This window comes from Oreochromis niloticus, linkage group LG7, assembly GCF_001858045.2.
Source record: "Oreochromis niloticus isolate F11D_XX linkage group LG7, O_niloticus_UMD_NMBU, whole genome shotgun sequence".
In the NCBI taxonomy this organism is placed as follows: Eukaryota; Metazoa; Chordata; class Actinopteri; order Cichliformes; family Cichlidae; genus Oreochromis; species Oreochromis niloticus.
In genome coordinates this window covers 25584262-25608247 of record NC_031972.2, presented here as the reverse complement: position 1 = coordinate 25608247, position 23986 = coordinate 25584262, and the positions used below count along the sequence as shown (strand labels likewise).

Genomic DNA, 23986 nt, shown 5'->3' with positions numbered 1-23986 from the left:
TTGTCCTGTGTCAGCATCAGTTCATGAGGTCAAACCTCTTGTCTGACAAAAAATGTGGAGTTTTCTAATAACATATACATAGTTAACACAAAGACCAACTGATTGTGCATGTGCTGAGGTGTGGCCAAACAGAGAACAACTTTCCTATTTCTATGCTCCTACCTCGCCCATTTTTGCTTTCCGGGTCTTCCTCTTCTTCCTCCACTTCCCCCTCCACCACCTCTTCTCCATCTTCCCCATTCTCCAGCTCTTGCTCTTCCTCCTCCAATTCCTCTTCCTCCTCCTCTTCTTCCTCCTCATCTTCCCTCATGGCTGGTGAGGTGAGGGTAATCTTCAAAGTGAGTTTAGGCTCTGTTGTCGTTTTTACCAAGATGGCCGCCTCAGGCAACGAGCTTGTGACCTCATATTTCTCTTCTGTCAGCTTCTGTCGTGTGTCAACAGACATAACTCCATAGTCAAGAGGCCAAGGCCACAATATGACACGGCACAGATGAAGAAGCAAAATATATTTCAGCATAGTGCGGCTTAAGCACACCACAACAACATCACTAGGTATGACAGGAGATTTAATAAGGGGAAGTTTTCATGTGAAAATAAATGAGCGATAGTAGTTAGTCTTGTGGACACCATAAAAACACCCAGGATATTTCTGACCACAGAACTGACTGTGTAAGAAAACAGAAAGATCGCATGGACCCTTCAAAAGATATTTCCAATTTTTTTTTTAAAATCACTGGCAGGTTAGAATATAGACTTCCAATTTCTGCGTCTAATCATCAAATAGCCTTTATACAAAACTCTGGAAGAGATGTAAAATCTACTGAAGACACAGATATCAAGTAATATGTGATGAAAGCTGGCGAATCTTCTGTATAAGTTTTGCAGACACTGTTTATGTGTTTTTCTCAACACCCATTTGTTTCTCTGTGCGCACACTGTGCCTCATTCAACCTTCATTCTGAAGAAATTAATTACAGTTGACCCCGCTGGTCAGCACTACGACATGATGACTTATGATAATATGTTCATGTCAGCATACGCAGCAGCCACAACCGTTACTTGATACACTTGTACTGTATAGAACACACTTAAACAAATTAACACGCTTAATATCACCTACAAGACATGCAAAGATCAGTACACACACACACAGAGGCCCAGAAGAAGCATATACAGTCATGAGCGATTACAAATATTGAATAGAGGGATGTCAAATAAAGCTTATGTGTAAGTTAAATAAGGAAGATCTGTATTCGCTTGTTTGCCTGTGTTCCTGAGTGTTCGGGCTGCTAGTCTGTTCTTTACAACAAGTCTGAACTCCCACGCTGTCAAACCCAATTCTGACATCATTAATTGAGTCCAATCATTTTCTTGCCTGCCTTCTGTGAACCAGTCAGCCTCAGTTATGTGCACTTTAAGTCTCAGTGTACTGTAACGGTTGGTAATGGTTGAAATGACAGTGAATTCAAGTCTTTGTAATAGCCCAAAACAGACCTTACCCTCTTCAACTAAATTTCGGCTTGAGTTGGCCATGAGTAGCTGACCAGATTAAGCCAGATTAAGCCTAGAAAACAACATTAAAGAAAACTAAGCTACCTAGTCTTTATAAGTGACAAAAACAAGTATATCTGGGTTTATGTCTACATTCCAGTTACCCCTTTAAATGAGCAGTGAGTCACAGAGGGCCCATCTACATCCCATTTGGCTCTGATGGGAAATTCAAAATCGCTGGTCACTGGGCCGCGACATGAGATTATTTCTCTGCGTGCACACAGCCACAGGAAACACACACACACACACACACATGCACGCAGGCTCTTTTTCTCCATCTCCAGCTCAAAATGTAATTGTGATCAGAGAGGTTGTGCCGGGGCACTATTTATTTATTGAGTAATTTCTGCACTTGCCAGCCACGTTGGAAAGTGTTTACCTACATTTGTTGTTATATTGCTAAATCCTTCCCTTCCAATCAGATCCCCTCACCAGGCTGCAGTGATGTATATCCTACAAATTAAATAATTTAAATGGTGTGTAACCCAACTGAAACAATAGATAATATAAATCCTAGATTATAAAACAAACAGGCACAGGGGTCAAAGTCACAGGTTGTAAAAAGAGATACTTGTCCTTCAGAGCGCTGTATTTTGTGTGTGTGTGTGTGTGTGTGTGTGTGTGTGTGTGTGTTTGTAAGTGTATGTGTAAGCGTGTATCTTGTATGTATGAATGTCAGGACCTCACTTCCTTGCCATGACTTATTAATGAGGAAATGTGACACTGACGTAATGACGAGAGTATTAATCACACATGACTCATACATACTCAAACACCTCTCAACTTCTCACTTGACAATATTGCTGTCACTTGCCTACTTATGCTCACGCTACCACTCACCACACTCTCCTCAACACTCACAAGCACAACACAGAGAGAGCTGGCGAATTCAGGAAGAAAATGTAGAAGCTTATTTAAACGGCTTAATTTCTGACATCGAAGAAGAGTGTGATGTAAAAATAGTGCATTCCTGGATTACATTTGTCAGACTGATGTCATTGCGGGTTTAATGCAAAGATAAAAGGTGAAAGTGAAAAAACAAGAGAAGCATGCACGCCTCGGTGCATTTGTGTGTGTGTGTGTCTCTAACCTCAATCTGTGTGGGTAAATTGTGACAGACAGTGTCCAGCAGTGTCTGTGTGGGTTTGTCTCTGCACATCAGCACCAGCTCCAGGTCCATGTCGCCTTTGATCAGGAGTCCTTTGGCCACTAGGCCGATCCTCATCACTCCACACAACAAACCGCCAACGCTGGACTCCCTGTAAACACATAAATAAATAAATAAATAAATAAATAAATAATCTTCTCTTGTATAAGATTTTAAGCTATGTGTATATGAACATTTTGATTCATAACTAGTAAATATCAAAGACAGAATCCATGCTTAGTTCTCAGGGAGTTAAATACGATGAAAGAGAAAAATAACCTTGTTATAAAATTAACCTACAATTTTGTGCAAGACCTGAAAAACAGAACTGCACTGCAGGCATGAAGTCGACTCAACGGGAGATCCAAACCTCTTTTCATCAGCGTAATATCTGAATCTCTCGAAAGATTAATATACTAAAATTCCAATTCACACAGCAAAATAAGATCAGACAAGGCAATTCAAGATATCAATGAAAACTACTGAACCATTAATAAAAAGATTCAAGAAGAAGGAGCCACCAGTGGAGGCTGTTCTATTTCCTGTTGAGCAACATATGCTCCTTCTACCTCGGAGAAGTGTGTTTACCTCATTTCTTCCTTCTGCATAAAAAAGTATTTAGCATGAACAGTCTCTGTGAGAAGTAAACAACACTAATAAGTGCCAAGAATTTTTTGTCACTGACTCAGAACTCTAGGTTGCAAAAGACGAATAAACAACAAATCTAAAGTTGTTTATTTGACCTAAGAATTAAGAAACCCAGGCTTCTCAACTGTGCCTTTCTTTTTATAAATGCAGCTATTCGCCACAGAACTTCCTCAACATGGGGAGAAACAGAACAATCTTATCTTTTGTGAAGTCCCTGGTGGCTCAAAGTGATGACATCTCTCTAGGAAGTCATTTCCCCTGTACAAAACCTAAACTAAATCCACAACTTGTACATTTGACACTTTAGTGTTTAAGTGAGGAGTGAACTCTCATTTAGGAGGCACCAAATGTGAGAATGCAAATTTCAGAGAATAGAGCAGATAACTGTCCGTAGCAGCGTTGGCGTGGATGTCACGTATCCATGCCTCCTGCATGCTCCACCCAGGCATAGACACATGTTAACTTTATTTTTAGTACTGAGACAGACACACTTCATTGATTATTATTATGCTGATGTTGTCCGAAGCTCATGTGTGAAAATGTCTTTAGTGAGCTTTAAAGGCATAGGCATATTTACCGAACTGTTGATGTAATACATTCAAAGTCTTTGGTTATGATTTGTAGGTTTGACAAAATAATCATTTTGTGTTTGAGTGACAAAATAATCCATTAACTGAAAAAAACATCAACAAAAATCATAAATTAAAGCCCCACCGTGCGTTTCTTCTGCCTACCTGTAGCAATCACTTGAATCCTCAGTTTCTTCGCTGGGCTCATCACCAGGGTCGTCCTCCTCTGTGCTGTCTGCTGGTTGGCTCTCAAACTGGTTGTGGACATCACAGCTGCTCTGATCCAGCCAATCAGAGACATGTTTGAGGGCACACTCGACAGTGGATACCAGTGTCTGAACTGCTTCCAGCTCTTGAGAGGAGGGGTAGATGGTGGAGTGCTTCGCCATGACGTGGCGGTCATCGTTACTGAAGGAACGAAAGGACCTCTGAAAGGGAGGATGACAAATAACAGAGAGATTAAAACGTACAGGAACCTCTAACACACGGGCTTGCATACCTGTAAACGAACACGCATAAAAACGGCTTCCTTCCCCTGCAGCAAGGACATTCTTTAACAGCAGATTGAGCTTTAATCCATCAAACAAACACTTTGGACTCCCTGCTGAGGACTCACTTTATTCATAATAACAACAAACAACAAAAACCAAAAAAGCCTTTCACACAAAATTAAAATGCAACACAGCTATCCCACCAAGAGTGTGCAATTGGCTTTTTTGTCTGCCCAAGTTGCTTTTGTGCTCACAGAACATGTTATCTCTTTTATGGGAAAGAAATCAATTCTAACTTCAGTGACAGCTCCTATTTACTGCCACTGACCCTAGCACATATGCACGTATGCACACACACACATGGGTATCAGAAATTCATCTCACCGAGTCCATTCCACATGTCACTCAGACATTATGGCCTTGGGAATTCATGTCAACTCTTCACATGCTCGATTCTACTTGGTAAGAGGTTTAAGGGGGAACACCACAGCAGAAAGATATCAGGTGCAAGGCTTCAGAAAAGGGTAGCACAGAGGGAGGGTAAAAGACAGAATATAGAAGGCACCTACCACCGAAGTCAAGAAGGAAGAGAATAGATAACACCAGAGGAGGGCGAAGGGAACAGTGCAGAATCTTTAACAAGGATAAATGACAGAAATGCTTGTGCGACCAGAGGCTGAATTCAGAGACAAATTGGCGACGTAAAGAGAAGAAGGAGAGGAGCAGGTGGAATGGTGCCTTTGTGATTTGTGTCCTGCAGTTAATACCACCCAGATGGGTCCGCGGTGCTTATGTGGATTCATATGAAAACACTTCTCATCCTTTCACAGAGTTCAGTGGATAGAGGTTTACAGGGCTAACTGTTCAGTGGGGAAAAACTGCAGTGCTAAAGTATTTAAACATCTGAGTGTTATGCATTAGCTATTCCAATTTTGCTCGGCATAATTGCATTGAAAATGTATTACAATCTATTATCAATGCATAAAATTTGCTGCAATACACATAATGTAAAATCTCTGCGGCAGCTGTTTAATTAATAACAGGAATACTCATACAAGAGATAATTAATATCTGTTGTAAGACATTATTTCAGTTCTGTTCTTGAGTGCTTGGATGGTTAGGAGCAACATCGCTTCTGTTATAATCTCAATTTCAGCTCTCTTTCACTGTCTGGATTTTTTTGTGACTGTACATGAAAATAGAACAACTAGAGTCATCACTGTGGCTTTCATGTTGCCTTTTTTCGACTTTTCTCTTCTACTGCTATGATCACTGGAATTCTTTTCGGTTTGTCTATTTTTACTTCCCTCGCTTTGCTTTCTCCTGTTTTAAAAAAATGAAAAAAACTTTAAAAAAGAAGTCAAGATATTGTTTCATGATTGCTTGGCAACTTGAATCTGAAGGATGGGGTTCATTTTTAAACTGTGGGGGTTATCATATTGTTCTGGGGAGCCCGAGGTGCATACGACACATACAGTTCAAAACGAGGGTGCTGTTAGTAAGCTGCAAAGCTGACCTGCTTATCTCCAAGACCCACATTTCCCTTTATTCACCGCACACACATAGCCACATCTCCTCAAAGAGAACCACACAGCAGGCATCAGAAACAGCATGCAAACACATGCCCAGAAGTGATGAGCTTTTTCAAGTAGCATTCACAGTATAGCATGAGTGCTACTATCAATCTACTTGAAATCCAAGGACCGCCTTCATGCAAGACCGCCTTCATGCAAGCATACACATACACTCAGTCATGTTCCCATCACTTGACAGGACATCACAATGATTGATATTCATTTTCTGTCGACCTATGCTAGCCCGAACCCCAACCAGTACCATCCTAGCCTTAACCTTAAACCAAGGCTTTTGGCACAGCAAGCAACAATTGGAAAACATTTTCACTTCAAAACAAAAAAATCCCTTTTGTTTGCAGATAAAAGTTGCCCACAAATTTTTAATAACATTCCATTTAATGCAATTTACCTTAACACAGATTTCTTATAAATGACTGTATAAAGTGTATGGTTGTTACCAACTACAGATGGCTGATTATCAATAATAATTTAATCTAATACGAAAGCCAGTGAATGTATCAAACTGATGTGGGAGCAATATCCTGGCACACAAACACAAACACAAATTACCATCAAAAGACTAAAATATGGAACATATTAGGGAAGCTATGGGGATTCCTAACTAAAGATTATTTTAAATAAACAAAACAAAAACAGAGTGATGTACCATACTGTTCGAAAGCACTGTTTTCTCATATGTCCTGCCTGATGTTTGCATTTGGATTTGTGAGCTTTTCCCTCAATTTGAAGGTTTTCTTTATTCACTGCAGTCTGAGGACAAATTACATTGCAAGTATAGTTCTTAAATGGATATCATCCTTTCTGTATACTTCTCTCATACATTTTAAAACTAATATTCAAACATTTGCTATAATATACTTTAGAATATATTACTGATATTGTCAAAAATGCCACAAACAGGCAGACGGATATTAAACAAATAATATATACACTCTAAATATAGGAAGCAGCTACAAGAAGGTATATTACAAAAGTATGTGTGTGGAAGCTTGTGCCTGAGAGGTGTGCTGACCTGTCACAGAGAGTTTAATATTCAGAAATATTATATCATATTCTTTGGAATATCTGTCAAAAATGTCACAGATTTATATGATGGGTGCTGTAAAAACGATGCAACATAATGGTAAAAACACCAGTACTTAGGGTGCTGTCTGGCCCACGTGGTTGAGCAGGTGCCACTAAAGAGGCCCGTGTCTGAGTCCACCCCAGACTGCATGCCATGCTCCCTGCTTTCTTGTCTGCTTTCTGATAAAAAGAAGACTGATAAACCCCACTAATGTTTCAACTTATTTATAATGTGCTGGTCAACTTCAAAATCAGCATACCTTTTCCTCAAACAATCAAGATTTCTCAGTAGAAAATTGTATATACACTTTAAACAATTTGAAAAGCACTGCTTATATTTAACAAAACATCCCAACTTTGCTAAGGTGCTTTAATACTAAATAGTCCAATTTGTATTTCAACTGCTGACACTCTTTCAATAGAGCGAGTGAGCTAAAGCCATTAACAGAATGACGAACCAACACTGCAGCCTTACAGCCTCTGCAGCTCAGTATAACGAATGTCACAAGAACATTTAGCAGGGTTACACACTCTAGTCACAGCGAATCGCTAACAGTCTGGTAAGACAAACTGGTGGAGTAAATTAAGACAGCTTCAAAGAATATACCACCAATAAAAACCCATGATATCATATCTTAATTTGGAGTACCGAGGCTTAAACGGCCTGGTTGAATTTTTTAATTCAGTCAGTTTGGTGTGGTTTCAACTGCTGTCTTCTCGGGTTAATGGCATAAGTTATCTGTCTTTAAGTACAGAATTTCTAAAACTGTGAGATGGCCCCATTGGTGGGACACAGACAGCCAGGTGCGGAGCAAGACATACCAAAAAAAGGTCTGAGAACCAGGCTTAGTGGACACAGTACTATAATGTAGAAACAGCTGTTTAACAAACAGAACGCATGAACAATTTTTATCAATTAAAAGTGCATTATCTCTGAATTAATTTGTGACCAAATGAAAAAAAATGTAAGAACTGCAGGTTGCAAAAAAATTGTCTTTATAAAAAAAATAAAACCAAAACAGTTTTGTTACTTAAGAGAAAATTCTTGTACCTTCCGTGAGAGTATCTTTGTGTACCTAAAGTGCAGTGACTACCTCATATTGTGTGTCTTCTCAGAACAGTGTTTAACAGACCGACGGTTGCAAACTTTATGAGCTGTTGCTAATGGAAGCTTCTGCAGCCATAAACCAAATTGCGAGGAGAGTGTCTGTATCTATGTATGTGAGCAAGAACTACTCGACCTGCAAGGGCCGGGGGAGTTGTTACCCAGCTGCTCCGATCACCAAGTAAATCAGAGCAGTCAAACAGGTCTCACTGTAAAGAATCAACCCCCTGAGTCAGTGTGTACTGACATGATGTTGTGGACATTTAGTGAGATGATAAGTATGCTGAATGAGTTTAGATTTCTCAGTTTCACAGGTGATTTTGGAACGTTTTGATCAATATTCATTTGCATTGGCAGGTTGATGGTGTACCATCAGTCTGTTAGGGATTACTGAGATAAACCTGACTGCTATATAAATTAGAGGTCAATTGGATAGTATGCTTCCCAGTCCTGCGAGCATGTGTGCGTATCACACATGATAATTAAAACACGAGGATCATGATCTTAAAATATCTGCAACAGCCCCGAGTGTCAAAATCAATTTGTGTCCAATATCAGCACATTATGTTTTGGTACGCATTTTAATGGCAGTTGGAAAATAAAGTCAGTGTATAAACAAAAACTTACTGGGTATTAGAACCTATTTGTTACTATTATGAAACTCGGGACTGTTCTCACAGACGTTCAGGTTTAGAGACGTTCAGGTCTCTCACTGTTATTGTTAATTTGGAACGTGTAATGCAGCTGTTACTGAGCCGTGTCTGCTACTAATGATCTCTGGTGACTGTTTTTGTTTGGGGGTCGTTAATGCTGGACGTGATATAGTAAGTGTGTAATGAAAATTGAAGCATGTACTATATTAACACAGTTTAAACATAACTTTACTGTGTAACTACAAAGATTATTCCACCAGCGCTCTCACATTATGGATGAGAATTGGGAGCTGGTTCCTGACAGTCTATCCCATCAAAGCATGCCTCAAAGCTTATGATGGCATATTTTTGTGGCACAATCCAAAGGAGGATCATCAAATTCACTGGGTGGCATGGTATGACTATTCAAGCCTATCAAGCATCCAAAATAACTAACAACATTGTGAAGTAAACTTTTACCTGGCATTCTTTCCTGAAAACTGAATTAGAAACACGCACATTTTTAATAGTTAAATCCTAACTGTCTGAAAGCCACCAGCACACACCATGCTGTGTATGTGTGTACACATATACCTTCATATGCCATTGTTGCATGAAGCTTTTAGACCACACACTTACCAATTACACTCCATTTCAAGCTCTGGTGAAGCTAACCAGCTGGCAGCCCGATGTTACATAACTGCATTACACAGCATTTACAGCTTAATGTTTACTCTATTAGCATGCAGATACACCGATGCAAGAGAATTTAGTATATGTCACAGCAAAAATCCAACAAATATTTAATACTCGCATCACACCTTAAATTTGGATGAAGTACGCACATGAAACCCACACAATCACATCGAACGCAGTGTGTTTGACACACACACACACATTACTTTCATTACTTCCATCCATCACTGCTCATTCAGTCCCTAATGCTCTGCAATAAAACCATTTGAGTTCAAGGTGTTGCAGCCAGGCACGCACCCTGCCAGTAGCAGCTACTTCACACAAGAAGCATCAGATTCTGATGTCTTTCCTCTCCATTACTGCCAGTCTCTTTTAGGCTCCCCCTGCCTTATCCTGTCTCTCTGTAGCCATCTGCTATAAATTATGTGACCCAATGCCAAGGACAAGACTTGGTGGAGCAATATTAGTTGCATTGGGAAGGAGATAGGGATACATGTACAGCCAATTATTTTTCAGTGTACTTCATGTGTGTGTTTGCTCACACAGGGGGCGGGGGGGTCTGATGAGATGTGTGCTTTTCCTTTTATTAAGGCATGTGCCTGACATGATATGTGAGTGCTCAGCACACAGAACAAGGTAACGTGAGGAGAGACTATGAGATAAGGGAGAAAAGAGGACCAAACAAAGAAAACAAAAGTGACACATCTGCAGGAGATGGAGGGAGGTCAGAAAAGACGGATTTTAATATTTTCACCAGGCTACAGAGGAAACAAAGGTTTGTTTGTACTGTAGCTGACAACACAGGCCATGGTGAAGCTACTCTAAAACCCAGAAAAACAAATCACCATCTATAAATATCTGGGAAAAAACAAATCAGAAGTGGTGCTTGAGAAAATGTCACATGTCTTTAACACCAGATGAAACCACAAAGAGTCGAAGGAGATAAAGAGCTGTCACAATAGAGGCCTTGAGTGAAGGGACAAGAAATACTAAAAAAACAAACATCTCGGTGCCTCCTCTGCAACATCCAACTGCCTAGGGGAGATTGCATTAAAAATTCAGCCTGTGATTTATCTGCACTCTGCTTGGCACGCTGGCCTGCCACACTCCTCTATCCTGTTTTATTGTTCACTCCCTTTTCCTCACAGTTTTTCAAATTACGCACACAATAGCAGGGTACACATACATCAAAATATATAAACAAAAATCACACTCCATGCTGCAGCAAAATATCAAATAGGTACTTCATAGCAAGCATCTCAAGAGTTCTGATAAACATGGGATGAAATGGGAAATGGAGACTACTATAAAACCTTATGGCGTGTTAAGCATGCCATTAATATTATCAAATGTGCTTCAGCCAGGATGACATTCATCTAATTTATCTAAAGCCTGGTGTAATCAGTCAAGCTTATTTACCCCCCAATCCAAAACTACAGTACCCAACCTACTTTGCGATAAAGGATTGGATTCTTTTTTTAATCTCTGTCCTTTGTTCCTGGTAATGTGTCAGCGTGGCTTATAGGTTTATTGCCTGCCTGTAAAATATAATGACCTGGGTGCTTAAAGCAAACGAACTGACACTGCACTGTTTTGGGGGCACACTTACAAAGTATTAAATAATGGCATATCTGCACATGAAAAATATACCAGAATATTGTGTATAAAAAACAAATAACATGAAATTATGTCACTTTGAAAAACACAAAGATGATACAAACTTTAATTTCGTTTTCATATGCCTACTATTAAATGTAAAAAAAACAAATGAACAAACAGTGCTTCACATTTCAGATTCTAAATGAACAAATAATAAAGTACAAGGACACGACTAGGGCCTCAATCCCACACACTTAGAGACTGGTTGGTGACTGGCAACCACCAGTTGCTAGGGAAAAATGAGTATTTATTGACTGGTTACTAGTGATTGCTGGAGGTTGCTGGTAATGCCAAACGATAAGGTGATAGCTCCATTCATTGAGAGCTAGAGACAGGTCACTGATCCACTGGCAACTACCAGCTGCAAGGAAAAAATGCAAATTTTTTATTGTTAAATCCTAGATGTCTGAAAGCCACCACCATGAACCAGCTTTTAGACCACGTACTTTCCATTTCACGCTCTTTTCAACTAGCCAGCAGCGTCTTTCAACCTGTTGCCAAGGGAATACACAACCAGTCTCTAGCCCTGTATGAGCGGGATCTAAACATTAAGGTTAGACAAATACAGAATAAGGAACCACAAACAAAGTTTTGGGCAGGTGTATTTATCAAATGCAGAAAACTCAGAGGAAACCTATCAAAAAGAAGCTGTTTGTATACTTTCTGTTTTAATACAGTGACACCCTTGCCAAGGTCAGTATTTGCTGCATCACCAAAACTCGGGATTAATCACAGTACTGTTTTTGCAACACAAGCATGCACTGGTCCTATTAAGCTTGGTTATTTATGAGCTCAGTCATGTGACCTCTTCTGTAATGTCCAGCCTCAGCACCTTCAGTAACATCTTGTTTTCTTTCCATTTCTCTCAATCATTCATGATTATCCTCCCTAGCACCTTTTCCCTTTCTTCCTTCTTTATTTCCTTCCTCCCTGCTCTACAAACCACTCTTCCACTTTGTTTTTGTCCTCATTTTTCCTCCATTCTCCTCTTGTTCTAGTTTTTAATAATTCATCTTATGCTCTACTCCCCTCCCCCCTCAGGGGTACAGCTCCCACTGTCACAGGCCAAGACCATTAATCAATCCCTTCTCTCACTTGTGCTCTACCTCTCTCAGGCTCTTAACCTTCCTTTTCTACCCTACTTTTTTGCTTGCAACATCCTTTATACTTTTCATGTCTCATGCCCCTGTCCCTGATTTATGTTTTTATGGTCTTATCTGCTTCCACTTGTCATCCTCTCCCTCCTCTATTCTCTTTGATCTCTTCAGCCAACCTCTCCTCCTCCTAAACAACATGGTAGTTCTTTTTATGGCATCTTTTTCCTTGTGTAACATCTCTCTCACTTGTGCCTTTGCTTATGTAAGGAACAAACCTCAAATCTACGCCTCATTCAGCATGTCAGCAAGTGACTGCGTACTGGTGTAATAATGTAGAACAAGTATTATGAAAATATAAAAAAGAACAAATTTGCAAAGTTACAAGAATGTCATCTAGAAAATGCCAAACAGTGATTAAACTTTCATTTTTCTCTCTTTCTGTTAATCACCACCCACCTTTTCCTTGACTGTTTTTCATTTTTATAACTTCCTTTTCCTCTTTCATTCCCTTCTCCTCTTTTCCCAACGATAATGATTAGGTTCAAATTTTCTACTACACACTCAAAGACTCCTGTCAGCACAATCTATTATCAAGTATCTCTCTATCTTTGACACACACTCTCTGTTGTCATGTCTAGTACAACTTATCTTACATCATACAATCTGAAGAAGTCCTTTCTCTACTGCCGATAATGCACTAGCACAGCCACACACACACACACACACACATACACAAGCTTCCAGCACTTACAGACACAGAGTCTATTACCATGCCTGCAGGAGGAGTGGTCACTTGTTTCCTTCCTGCTGACGGTCACTTCTGGAGTTGCCGGGCACGTGGTGGGGTGCAGAAGCAAGGTTACCGGTCAGGATGTTGATGCCACGTTGCTTCCGCTCCTCATGTGCTCTTCTTCTTTAACTCTGGCCGCCACTCTACAATAGGGAAGCTCTGATAGATGGAAAAACAAAAAAAGGAGAAAAGGATGAAAGTTTGATCACAAGAGGATGTGTGACAGATGAATTGCAAGGCCATTTCTTCTCAGACACAAAATAAAAACAATCAAAAAAACAGATTTATATTGACTGCATGCTTACCACACACAATCGCATCTGCAACCTACATCTGTCTAAGCCTGCTGAACTCACTTGCACTCACTCGCTCTCTGTCTCTCACCCACATGTACACAGTCCTGTCAGCAGGGGTGCAAGGTCTGTCCTTGTGTAAAAGATCTGACAGATTGGCTGATTGGCCCGAGCGGAGATAGGCATGTGGACACAAACACAGGGACACGCACGCACAGGCCTTCATTCATTTTTCATCAGCTGGCAGGAGTCCGAGGGTGGGGGATGTATTACAAACATGTGCTTGTTTTCATACGCTGGTTACACGCATCACACGCTCTCCTTGATTCATACATGTATGCAAACCAGTCGACACTCCTATAAGATGCTCTTTATTGTCTTTATCTGTAAAAAGACATGGCTGTATTGTGTCACTAGATTCAGCGTAGTGCGATATTTTCAACCACTTTATAAGCGGATACGATCCCAAAAATGTGTGAAAAATCACTTTGGGACTTCTGCTTTATGCTAAAGTAGTGAGTTTCAGTTCACTGCAGGTTGAACAACAAAAAGGGAGAAACTTTTTAAAAAAAGAAGAGGTTGACAAAACTCAGAAGTGGACCTAAAAATACAGTGTTTAGGGCTTGGTGAAGCAGGTTGTTATGTTGCAGAGCGTGCCTTCCAACAACTGTGACAGTAATGATTCTTCTAACCTTATCTCTTCCTGGCTTTTAATACTTTCAGAGAAATAAAAACAGAAGTGACAGTAAAGAAATACTGAAAAGAAAAGATGTAGAGAATCTGCAGAAACTCAGAACACACAAGAACAAACAAATGACAAATGATTCAACAGCTGCTAAACAGCTGACTTTTATGGTTTTCTAAAGCTTTTATAATCACTTCATGACTATAAAAAGTAAATCAAAGCGACTACTACCTTAGCTCATCTTATGGCTCCGACTAAATATCCCGTGTTTCTATGAAAACGCAGGCCAGTTTTATCAGCATGGAGCAAGCTGAGGTGAACAGATACACAACGTTCCTATTCACAAAATGAAATGTCAACAGTATCACTAGTGACAGTACACAGGCGCATCTGGCCACACTCAACCCAAAGCAATGACATTTACAGAGCTGTGCATGTCTGAATGTGCTCACACATACTGGCTGCTCAAAGCCCTGCCAGACTCAGGGGGCTCAAGTTCACGCCGCTGCGGGACAGTCCACCTCTATTCCTTCACTACATTTTTTATATGATTACAACAACAAAAATGCTGCTAACAAGATCTTTGTTATGACTTACACAACAGAGAACAAACAGCACTTGAAAATAAGAAAAATAAAACAGTAAAAAATAACGGGTTGCAGCTGCAACACTCGCAGTTTATCTTCAAAAATTTGAATTTTTGAAGATAAACTGCGATAAACATTTTTTTTACCAAAATGTTGACAGATGTTAGAATTTAAAAGAGAGCAATAAAGTAAAACTGACTTCTGATCTGAGGACTAAAAGTGCAGGAAATCTAAAAAGGCAGCCAACATTAACACTATAAGGGCAAAGTCTCATCACTAGATTTGGTTTTGATTGAGAAACTCAATCTGAGATATCACATTTTGCAGGGATATGAAAAACAATGCAGTAGGATACAAACCAAGACAAAATGAAATCAGCTGATATTATCAGTCGATACTGACCTATTACATATATATGAGAAATGATATCAAGGTTTTCCTATTGCAATATGAAAGCCTTTTTGTTTTTCATTGAGATAGTGTAATAAACAAAAATTCTTGTCGTAATTTGGAAACACTGCAGAGTGTCTTCATTGTTGATAATACTACTCTGAAGCACATGGAGCAGACAGGCAGACACTAAAGGCACCAAAGGGTTCTAGTTGGGTGAAGTCAGGGGGCAGAGAGCATAAACACACTTGTTATTTTTCAATCCCTCCTGGCTTAGACCTGCTGGGGGATTAAACTGTGGTGATGTTGTAGCCTCTGAGAAAAGTCAGTCAGACCCACGAAGAATGAGAACATGAGAGGAGAAAAAGAGAAAAGAGTACAAGATGCAGTGAACGGCTTGAGAAAAATGACAGAATTGGAATTGGCCGTGTATAGGAGCATGTAGAACAGAGAGAATAGCTAAAAGGAGGAAAGTGGTAAACTATGGGACAAGTATAAAGTGGTGCAAGATGACAGGGGAATCGGATAAACAACAACTCCAGATATTGAGCTGGCCCCTCAGGCGAACCGACTCCACCAGAAGCAGCAGCTCATTTTCTCTCCAGCTCTCCCTCTCTGAGCCACTGGCCGCTGGCCTAACTATTACCTCCTCAATACACCTGGCAGCAGCAGCAGCAGCAGCAGCGCCTGTGTCTGCGCACTTGTGTTTTGCCAGTTAACTTACAGCCAGTGCTACTTGCTGGAGGGAGCGAGGGGGATGAGTTTTCTTCCAACATGCCTTGGCCACTTAGGACTGTATGCACATGATAATAGAGCACACAAACACAGGAAAATAGAATCACCCTGCCAAGAAGCATAATAACAAAGTGCCAGTCCCCATTTGATTCTCATTACCAGAACTATTCCGTAATAAACAGCACCATCAATCCCCTCTCTTTTACTTTTCTCTCATGGCAGTTTCCTTCTCATTTTTCTTTAATTAAAATCAAGTGTACAGTGATGAAAAACACGGTATGATAAATATAATCTAAAATATAATCTAAACCTAATATTAAAAAAGACTGAAAATGCTTGAAAAAGGACTGATTCTTCCCTTTAACAACATGTGGTCTGCTGTGTGCACAACCTCCTCTGTCTTCCTCTGGGACCTAGGGTGTCTAAGTAGACCAGGTTTTCACACGAATGGCTGTGTGCTGCCTGGACAAACTATATCCGCCTGTTTGTTTATAAACTCTCCTGTGGTGCTGGGCTCACACTGACCAATTATTACATTTTTCCTCTGCATCCACCCTCCATCTCTTTTTGTACACCCCTGCCCCCACCTGCTTCATCTTCCCTCTTATTCACACCATGCTGGTGGGTCATTAACACGTGATTGTGTGCTACTCTCCTGAGAAGGGCGACTGGCAGGGGCTTTACCTCATTAATGCTGGCTAGCAGTGGCTCATGGACATTAGCATGTGCACACACAGACATGCATATATCTGCAAATGGCACACACACATACACAGGCATGCTTGCAGAAATGATCTCAGTTTCGTTCCAGTTACTGAATATATTCATCCCAGAAGTTTATGCATAGGGGAAAACACACCTGTATTATGCCCTTCCTTCTCCAAGAGTTTGTGACTACATCCATACAGAGAAGAAAGGAATAATGCAGAGGATAAGAAACAAGGGACCAGGACAGACAGAAAAATGAAGGCAAAATAGCAGGGAGATTGGGAATTAGCTGAGATGGCTCTGAGTAGCAATTTACACCTTTCTCATCTGATAACCATCAAATGTGATGAACGGTGGAATAGTCAGACTGAAGGGAGGGAGACGGTTGACAAAAGACAGAGTGTGCTAATTAGCGTTGGCAGAGCTAATTTTCACAATGTATTCCCTTTCAGAGTTTAGTTTTTGTTTAGTATTTGCAATCAGATGAGAAGACCTTTAGGGCATTCTCTTCTAATATAAAATATGTTAATATTGTGTTCAATTATATCCAACTTTGATATTTGATATTTCTGGCATTTTAACAATATTGGTCCAACGAGCTCCACGGGACGACAACGATCAGCTAATCTGTGATAAGGACAGGATCAATACAATTTTCAAGCTGTTCTCAAGCGTCATCTAGCTCTGTGACCAAAGACAGAGATATTTTAAACAGCCAGTGTTTTGGGGACACGCATGTCGTGGTAACTATTCAACATGTGGAGAAACCCACACCACTATTTTTACTTCACTCTGCTCTAATTCTTAGAACCCAGCCAAACCAGTTAGTGGGGGTTTTTAGCCATCAATGTCGACCTAAAATGATGTTAACATCAGGCAGATAAGTGGGTCTCTAGTGATTATTTAGGGGAATTTGAATCATCTCCCCCATGGAAATCAGTTAAAGTGGAGCTAATGTGACACTGATGATGGAAACTGAGTGGAACCAGCTGACAATTCTGTCTGATATCAGAGTAGATATTAGCATAAATTACAAAACAAACAAATGTTTTGTTGTCAACAAATATTTTGAAATGAGAAAAGTGCATTTTGCTTATTTTGAGAAAGTTGCAGAGAACTCCTAGATTACTGATTTGCCATAAAAAAACATCTGTACTGCGACTATAAGTAAAGAAGTCGTGGTGTCTTGCGCAGTATTAGTAAAAAGAAACGCCCACTTTCAATTCCAAGATTTTACATTTCAAGTCATAAAAAAAAATCACCTATGTCTTGAAATCAGTTAAATAGAACCTCAAATGTACAACATATGAAATATTAAACCCTGTCAATATTTATTTAACAGAAACTAAGAAAAGCTGCAGAAGCAGTATATACTGTAGCTAACTACATCCCATGATTCAATAGCTTGTAGAACCAAATCTAGCAGCATTAACTTGAATTAAAATAAAGTAATCATATTTTGTATGACTATATGATTAGGGATGGGAATGTAACGAGTAGTCTATTTAAAATGTTTTGTGTAATAATATGTGTAATACATAATTTTTTTGAGTAACGACCCCAACACTAATCACAACAAAAAGTTCAGAAATACCTCTAACATGAACAAATAATAGGAATATCTAAGATATACTGCTTAGCGATGTTGGTGACACTCAAAGCAGAGCCAGTGAGAACCCAATGAGAATCCATAACAGGATGAATAAGGAATCGAATCAATAAATGATATCAATAATTGGACTGATGACCTTTGTCCTTGACACACACCTGAATGCTTCAGACCAGCAAACTGACAAAAAAATCTGCTTTTAAAGAGGTGCTCACACTTGCTGATGATCAATTAATCAAGTGCATCTGATTATCAGATTGCTAACTTGAATTGATGGTTTTGAGATTAATCTATGCATTTGGGAGATAAAAGATGCTGCACGGCATGAGAAAAAGCTAAAACTTAATGTAGGAAGATTGCTGTTGCTTGTCATACCCTTTTTTTTTAAACAAACACATAAACTCCAGTAAAGCAGACCTGCAATCAGGCTAATCTTTTCAGGGAAATGAGCAGGTATAAATAAGAATGGTGTTTCTGGAAGCTAAGACTATGTTATTTAAAGATGTTAAACTGTTGATTTTTCTCTCCCATAACTATTTGCAAGGTGTAGTATTTTAGGTCTCATGAATACTTTCCTCACCAACACGGTTTCCCACATATCTCCTTTAAATAAAACAGGTACACAGGCACTCAAACACCTGAAAGGCTGCTCGGGTGCCTGAGTAGCCAGTGTGTTATATCATTATTGATGTGTGGATATCTCGAGGGTGACTGGTGCCATAATGTTTGCATCTGGGAAAACATCTGCAAATGTGTGTGTTAATTAGTTAGACAAACATGCCACACAGAAACCAGCACACAAAAATAGCGCAAGACGTGGGTCCAGGTGGTGCATAATATTCAGAATAAATTCAGAATCACGCACCAAAGCCATGTCTCTAAGCACCTTTGTTGAGATGAAGCATGCACAGTGTAAATAGGTGCTAGCTCACTGAGACGTCTGTTTACTCGGTCTATTTCTCGACTGCAGTGAGACAGCAGGGCAGATAGATCCAGACACAAATGGACAGACAGAAACACAGAAAGCGTTACAGTGAGATGCACATGGAGAGCTGTGGTAGAGAAGAGGGAAGGGGGTTTTTGACAGCAAAGGAGATAACATAGAGAAGCGGTGGCATGCTCAAAGGAGACACTAATGAGTGTGTTGTCTGCTCTTTTTAAAAACATAAAAATGCACATCTGAATTTTGATGTCCTTTTTTTTCAATTTATGTTCCACCTCCAACCTTAGCATCTAATTTCTTGAATAAATTATTTTGATTTCCCAAGTTCCTTGGATTACTTATCTTTATTCTCTCGAGAAAGCATCTTTAATACCTTCATATCTCATACAGCAGATTAGACTATAGAATGACTATAAGTTGATCCTTCAAATATCGAAGTAGTAACCCAAATATAATCAGGCCTGTATAAGTCAGAGCTGAGGGCCTTATTTTACTCCTACAATAAAAACTCTGTGAACAAAGATTTGTTGATCGCTGTGATTGTTGACTTTTAAAGCACAGAATAGTAAGGACAACCTGCCAAGTGTATGGTTTTATTAAAGTCATCAAGGCAAACAACCACTGGAAGCATTATGAATATGTCAACAAAGAATGATGCTTAGACAAAGACTAAATAGCTCAAGTAACAGCATTCAGCCTCAGGCTATAGGAGATTCTCCTTCCCGTAATGAACTATGAGTTTCCTTCTATAAACACTCAATGATTTCCTTCTCAGACAAGACGTTGCATTTTGTGCTGTTTGCATTTAAAAAGAAGAGATGAAGAAAAGGACAGCAACAGAAACCAGGATGCAAAAACTGTCACACTTCAGGAAAATTAATGGGTCTTTGATATACCAAAAAACACATACATGGGATGAAAGACACTTCAAAGAAAACCCTCTTTATTTAGGCCTATTGTCCTCATTATGACTGGAGAAGGTTTATTGGTGCTACTGTGGAGGCTGCGATCATCGTGCTCTGCAGACATGTCAACTGGTTGCTTTTGCGTTTTCTTTTTTACCATCTATCAGTGGGAGAAACAACCTTCAACCACTCATTAACATTGCACAGTCTGTCCGCTAGACAGATAATCAAGACTTTCTTCACTGACAGGTCATTTTTGCTGCTGCTGTTTTCACCTTTTGTGTGTGTATGTGTGTGACTTTGTCATCATAGCAAAATGTGGTTCTGGTGAATGTTGGGGTCATTACTCCAAATGCTAATCTATTAGATATTATTTTGAAAAAAACAAACAGCAATGGTTTTCTTACTAATTTACTCCCCTAAAGAAATGAGTTCATTGCACTACTAGTTACAGACTTTTTCATTAGGATGCACATAGACTGAGATGCACTGTCACAGGAAAGAACATGTCCACAAACTGGCACAGTTGACACATACACATACTTCCCTTTAGTTATTTAGGCGACAGCAAAGCTTATGAAAACTAGATTTTATTGTAGAAACAGTTATGCTATGAGACTCACTGCTCATCACTGCTTTTATTAGCAGCTGCTCAGCTACAGTCATACACATCCCAGTGGGTCTGGGGTTTGTCGCTACTAGCTTTGTTTTATCTTTGAGTTGATGTTTTGTTAGGAGGAGTGGATTGTCGTTTCTGGCAGCTGTGTTCTTGACCTTTCGCGTAATAACAATTATTTTTTACATCCACTCCTTAATAATTATAGCTCTGCTATTATTGAAGTGTTGGTGAGGAGGAAAAGGGCATGTTTTGATTCTTTTTCTATCTGTTAATTGTACAGATAATTCAATAAATTATGTAATCTCAGTAACGACACAACTGTTTATGCGATTAGTGAATTTAGCACTGTGTTATATTGCTGTTTTGCAGAAACTGTAATATGATTATAGTAATCCATTAAATTGGAACTGCTGGGGACACTTGCTGTACTAGGAAATAACATATAATACTTTATATGTACTTTTGGCAGGTGTTGTGTCTTTGATTGGACACATTCTGTAATACCCCAGGTGGTCACTATTGTCTTTTGGCTTTTTTTTTTCAAACCACACTGCTAACTTTGGGAACTTCACATTGAGTGTAATTAAGAGTCATGCCAACTGCAAATTGCAGCATGGAAACAGTGCCAAGGAGGAACCCATTAATACTATGACCATCAATCCAGTCACCAAAATGGAGAGCACTGCTGATTTTCACGTAAGGTATTTTATTAAGATTAGTTTTACACCTGAGAATCATTGTGCACCTGACTAGGTGAACCACAGCTACTTTCAACTAGACTCTAATCAAATGTTTGGTGGGTGTTGGTTTTATACTTCGATTGAATTGTTATGGTACAACCTATTTTTCAAGGAAATTAATTTGTAGACTAAACCTTTAATTGTTTTATTTGATTTTAATGAAAAGAGTTTTAACATTGGTATTTTCAGAAACGGCAGACTAGCAAACATATTGAGGTAATTGTTTATTGACATGTTTGAGAACAACTCATGTTGTAAGTCATCTGAATGACACGTTTACTAGACACACAAAGCACACACAAAGCACAAATACAAATAGTCATGGATACACAAACAATTACTTCACCTACTAACTCGCCTGATTTTCTGAATTCCCTGCTGATTTCACCTGATCTGTTCATTTTACCCAAGCTTTTCTTCTCCTCTTCTATTTTGGCTGCTGTTTTTCTTCAGTTCTTTTTCAGTCTCAGTCTCAGGATTCTTGGTATATTTAGTATCCTCACATGCAGCCTTTATTGGTTCATGTTTATTTATTATGTCTTTCAAGATGATTATTAATACTTGCACAATATGAAATTAATTTTATATCCAGAAAATCAATTTAGTACCAGAAACAATTTTAAAATGTGATGTATGTGATCTTTTTTTAATTGCGCAACATAAATTGGTGTTTTCATTGTTAATTATTCGTCCCGCTGATATGACGACTAAAATGCGCAGATGCTAATACCACCGTTTAACAGTTCAGTTATTAACCATTTGTAACTAATTCCACCTGAGAAGTTAGTAAAGACCAAAACAAACCATACCTAAAGTATTCTCTTTTGAAAGGTCCTTGCAATTGAAAGAGACAGATAATTTATGATACATCACTTTATTGACTAAAATTGATCTTTCAATTTGCACAATCAACAAGACAAGGCAAGGTCAACCTTTTTGAACCCATTAATTGATTTCTAAGGCCACATATGACCCTTTAGTTACCATTTTGATTCCTTCACCTCTTATTGTTGGGTGCAGACTTTCTTGCGATCTGAAATTGTAGGCTGCAAAAATATGCATTGACTGCTTCTCTTGAAGAATGATAGTGTTCAGTTACCCTACAGGGAACTATAAATGACTACACTGTAGTTCTTCCTTGACTGGGTCCAGGTGCAGGGCAGGATAGGTCAGAGCAAAGTGCTGATGAGATGGGAGAAAGCATAGAAAATGCTGATGTTGCCTTTGCAAGGGAAATAGATAACATTGACAGGGGAGTGTTAGTCCCCTCGGTCGATTATTAAAATGGAGAAAGCTGAATGCGTATGCAGTTCCTGCTGACGGTAGGTCAGACCATCTACCTGTCTGTCTAGCCATTTATCTCTCAATCTCTCCATCTATGTGTAGAACTACAGACAGATATATTTACTGTATATCTGATACGTATAGTATGTATTTGTGTATCCACATCAACTTACTCAACTCAACTGTATGAGTACTGTCCTGCGTCAGTGTGGGGAATAAATAGACTATCACTATGCCAGAACTGAAGCATGCTGCAACCGTGTGTGTGTGATAGAGTGTGTTCTGTGCGTGTGTGTGCACACTGGTAGGCTCCTGCTGTGCTGATTTCAGCAGGAACAGATGGTCCTGCCAGGCCTCTAGTGTGAGAGGACTTGTGAATGTGCATACTGTGTGTGTGTGTGTCCTGTTGATGTTCTCCTGTGTTTTTCCACAAATAATCTGCCACACTTACACTTCCTGTCTATTTTACATATGACTACACACATACACAGACCCACTGACACTGATTGTTGCAGTGTAAGTGATATCTTCGTGGTCTTTGGCCTACTTGTCTATTCCATTGACACTTAGCAGCTTAATCCTGCTTGAAAGGATCTTCACTGCTAAGCTCATGTTTGCCAACACACAAAGCTGTCGCGCCACCCACCACTTTGCTTGTGTGTGCCTGAGCAGGTCCGTGCATGTGCGACTGGTTATAAACACACATTACTGCTGCTAAAGGGTTAAAAAAAAATAACGTGAAGCACTGTTGTGCCCAGTAAAATATATAAATGCACCAGAAACCAATAAAAAGGCTGGGCATCGCCAACAAATAGCTAATTAGCAAAATATAAAAGATTTTTGAATCAAGGTTACATGAAACTAGAACCCACTCCCAACAACTAATGCTTTGGTGATGAAGTCAGTTAAATTCCTCGATATAGAGCACAAAAATTACATAAAATAAACCACTGTTACAAAGGAGTTGGGGAAAAAAAATAGGAAGAAAATGTATTATTGCTGCCATTACCACTTTGACATTCCATTAACAACTTCAAATCCAATATCTTTTAATCCTAAAGGACTTTATCATACATTCTACAACTGCACTTTATTCATGTTTACCTGGAACTACGCTGGCAAAGATCCAGGTAAGGCCAAAGCCAAAGAAATGGGTCACAGAAAGATCAAAGGGCCAGATCTACTAACCAGGGCAAATTAGCAAGATGTTGCAATCGGAAACATACGCCGGTGGGAGTGGAAAGTTCTCTAGCTAATCTACTAGCAATGTGCTAATTCACAAAATCACATGCAGCCATTTCATTTCAGTAATAACACAATGCACCAAGCAACAGCGCAAAATACCATGTAAAAAACATATTTTAGATGGTATCTTACAATGTAAGAGTAGTTTCATGTTTCCTGTTTCTCTATGAAACCAGTTGGGTATTTCATATCTATGTG

At 39.4% G+C, this 23986-nt stretch overlaps 1 protein-coding gene across 3 annotated transcripts in view; it reads right to left on the bottom strand.

Annotated features, from left to right (window-relative positions):
- The window catches only part of strbp (spermatid perinuclear RNA binding protein), a 92882-nt gene that overhangs the window by 25894 nt on the left and 43002 nt on the right, over positions 1–23986 (bottom strand). For all 3 annotated transcript variants that reach the window (XM_005451381.4, XM_005451380.4, XM_005451382.4), the window contains exons 3-6: positions 13025–13204; positions 4081–4343; positions 2642–2810; positions 163–424 (exon numbers count right to left, since the gene is read on the bottom strand). In XM_005451381.4, the coding sequence (XP_005451438.1) occupies positions 163–424; positions 2642–2810; positions 4081–4343; positions 13025–13027 (697 nt within the window). In that variant the 5' untranslated portion in view covers positions 13028–13204. The remainder of the gene's footprint in view (positions 1–162; positions 425–2641; positions 2811–4080; positions 4344–13024; positions 13205–23986) is intronic.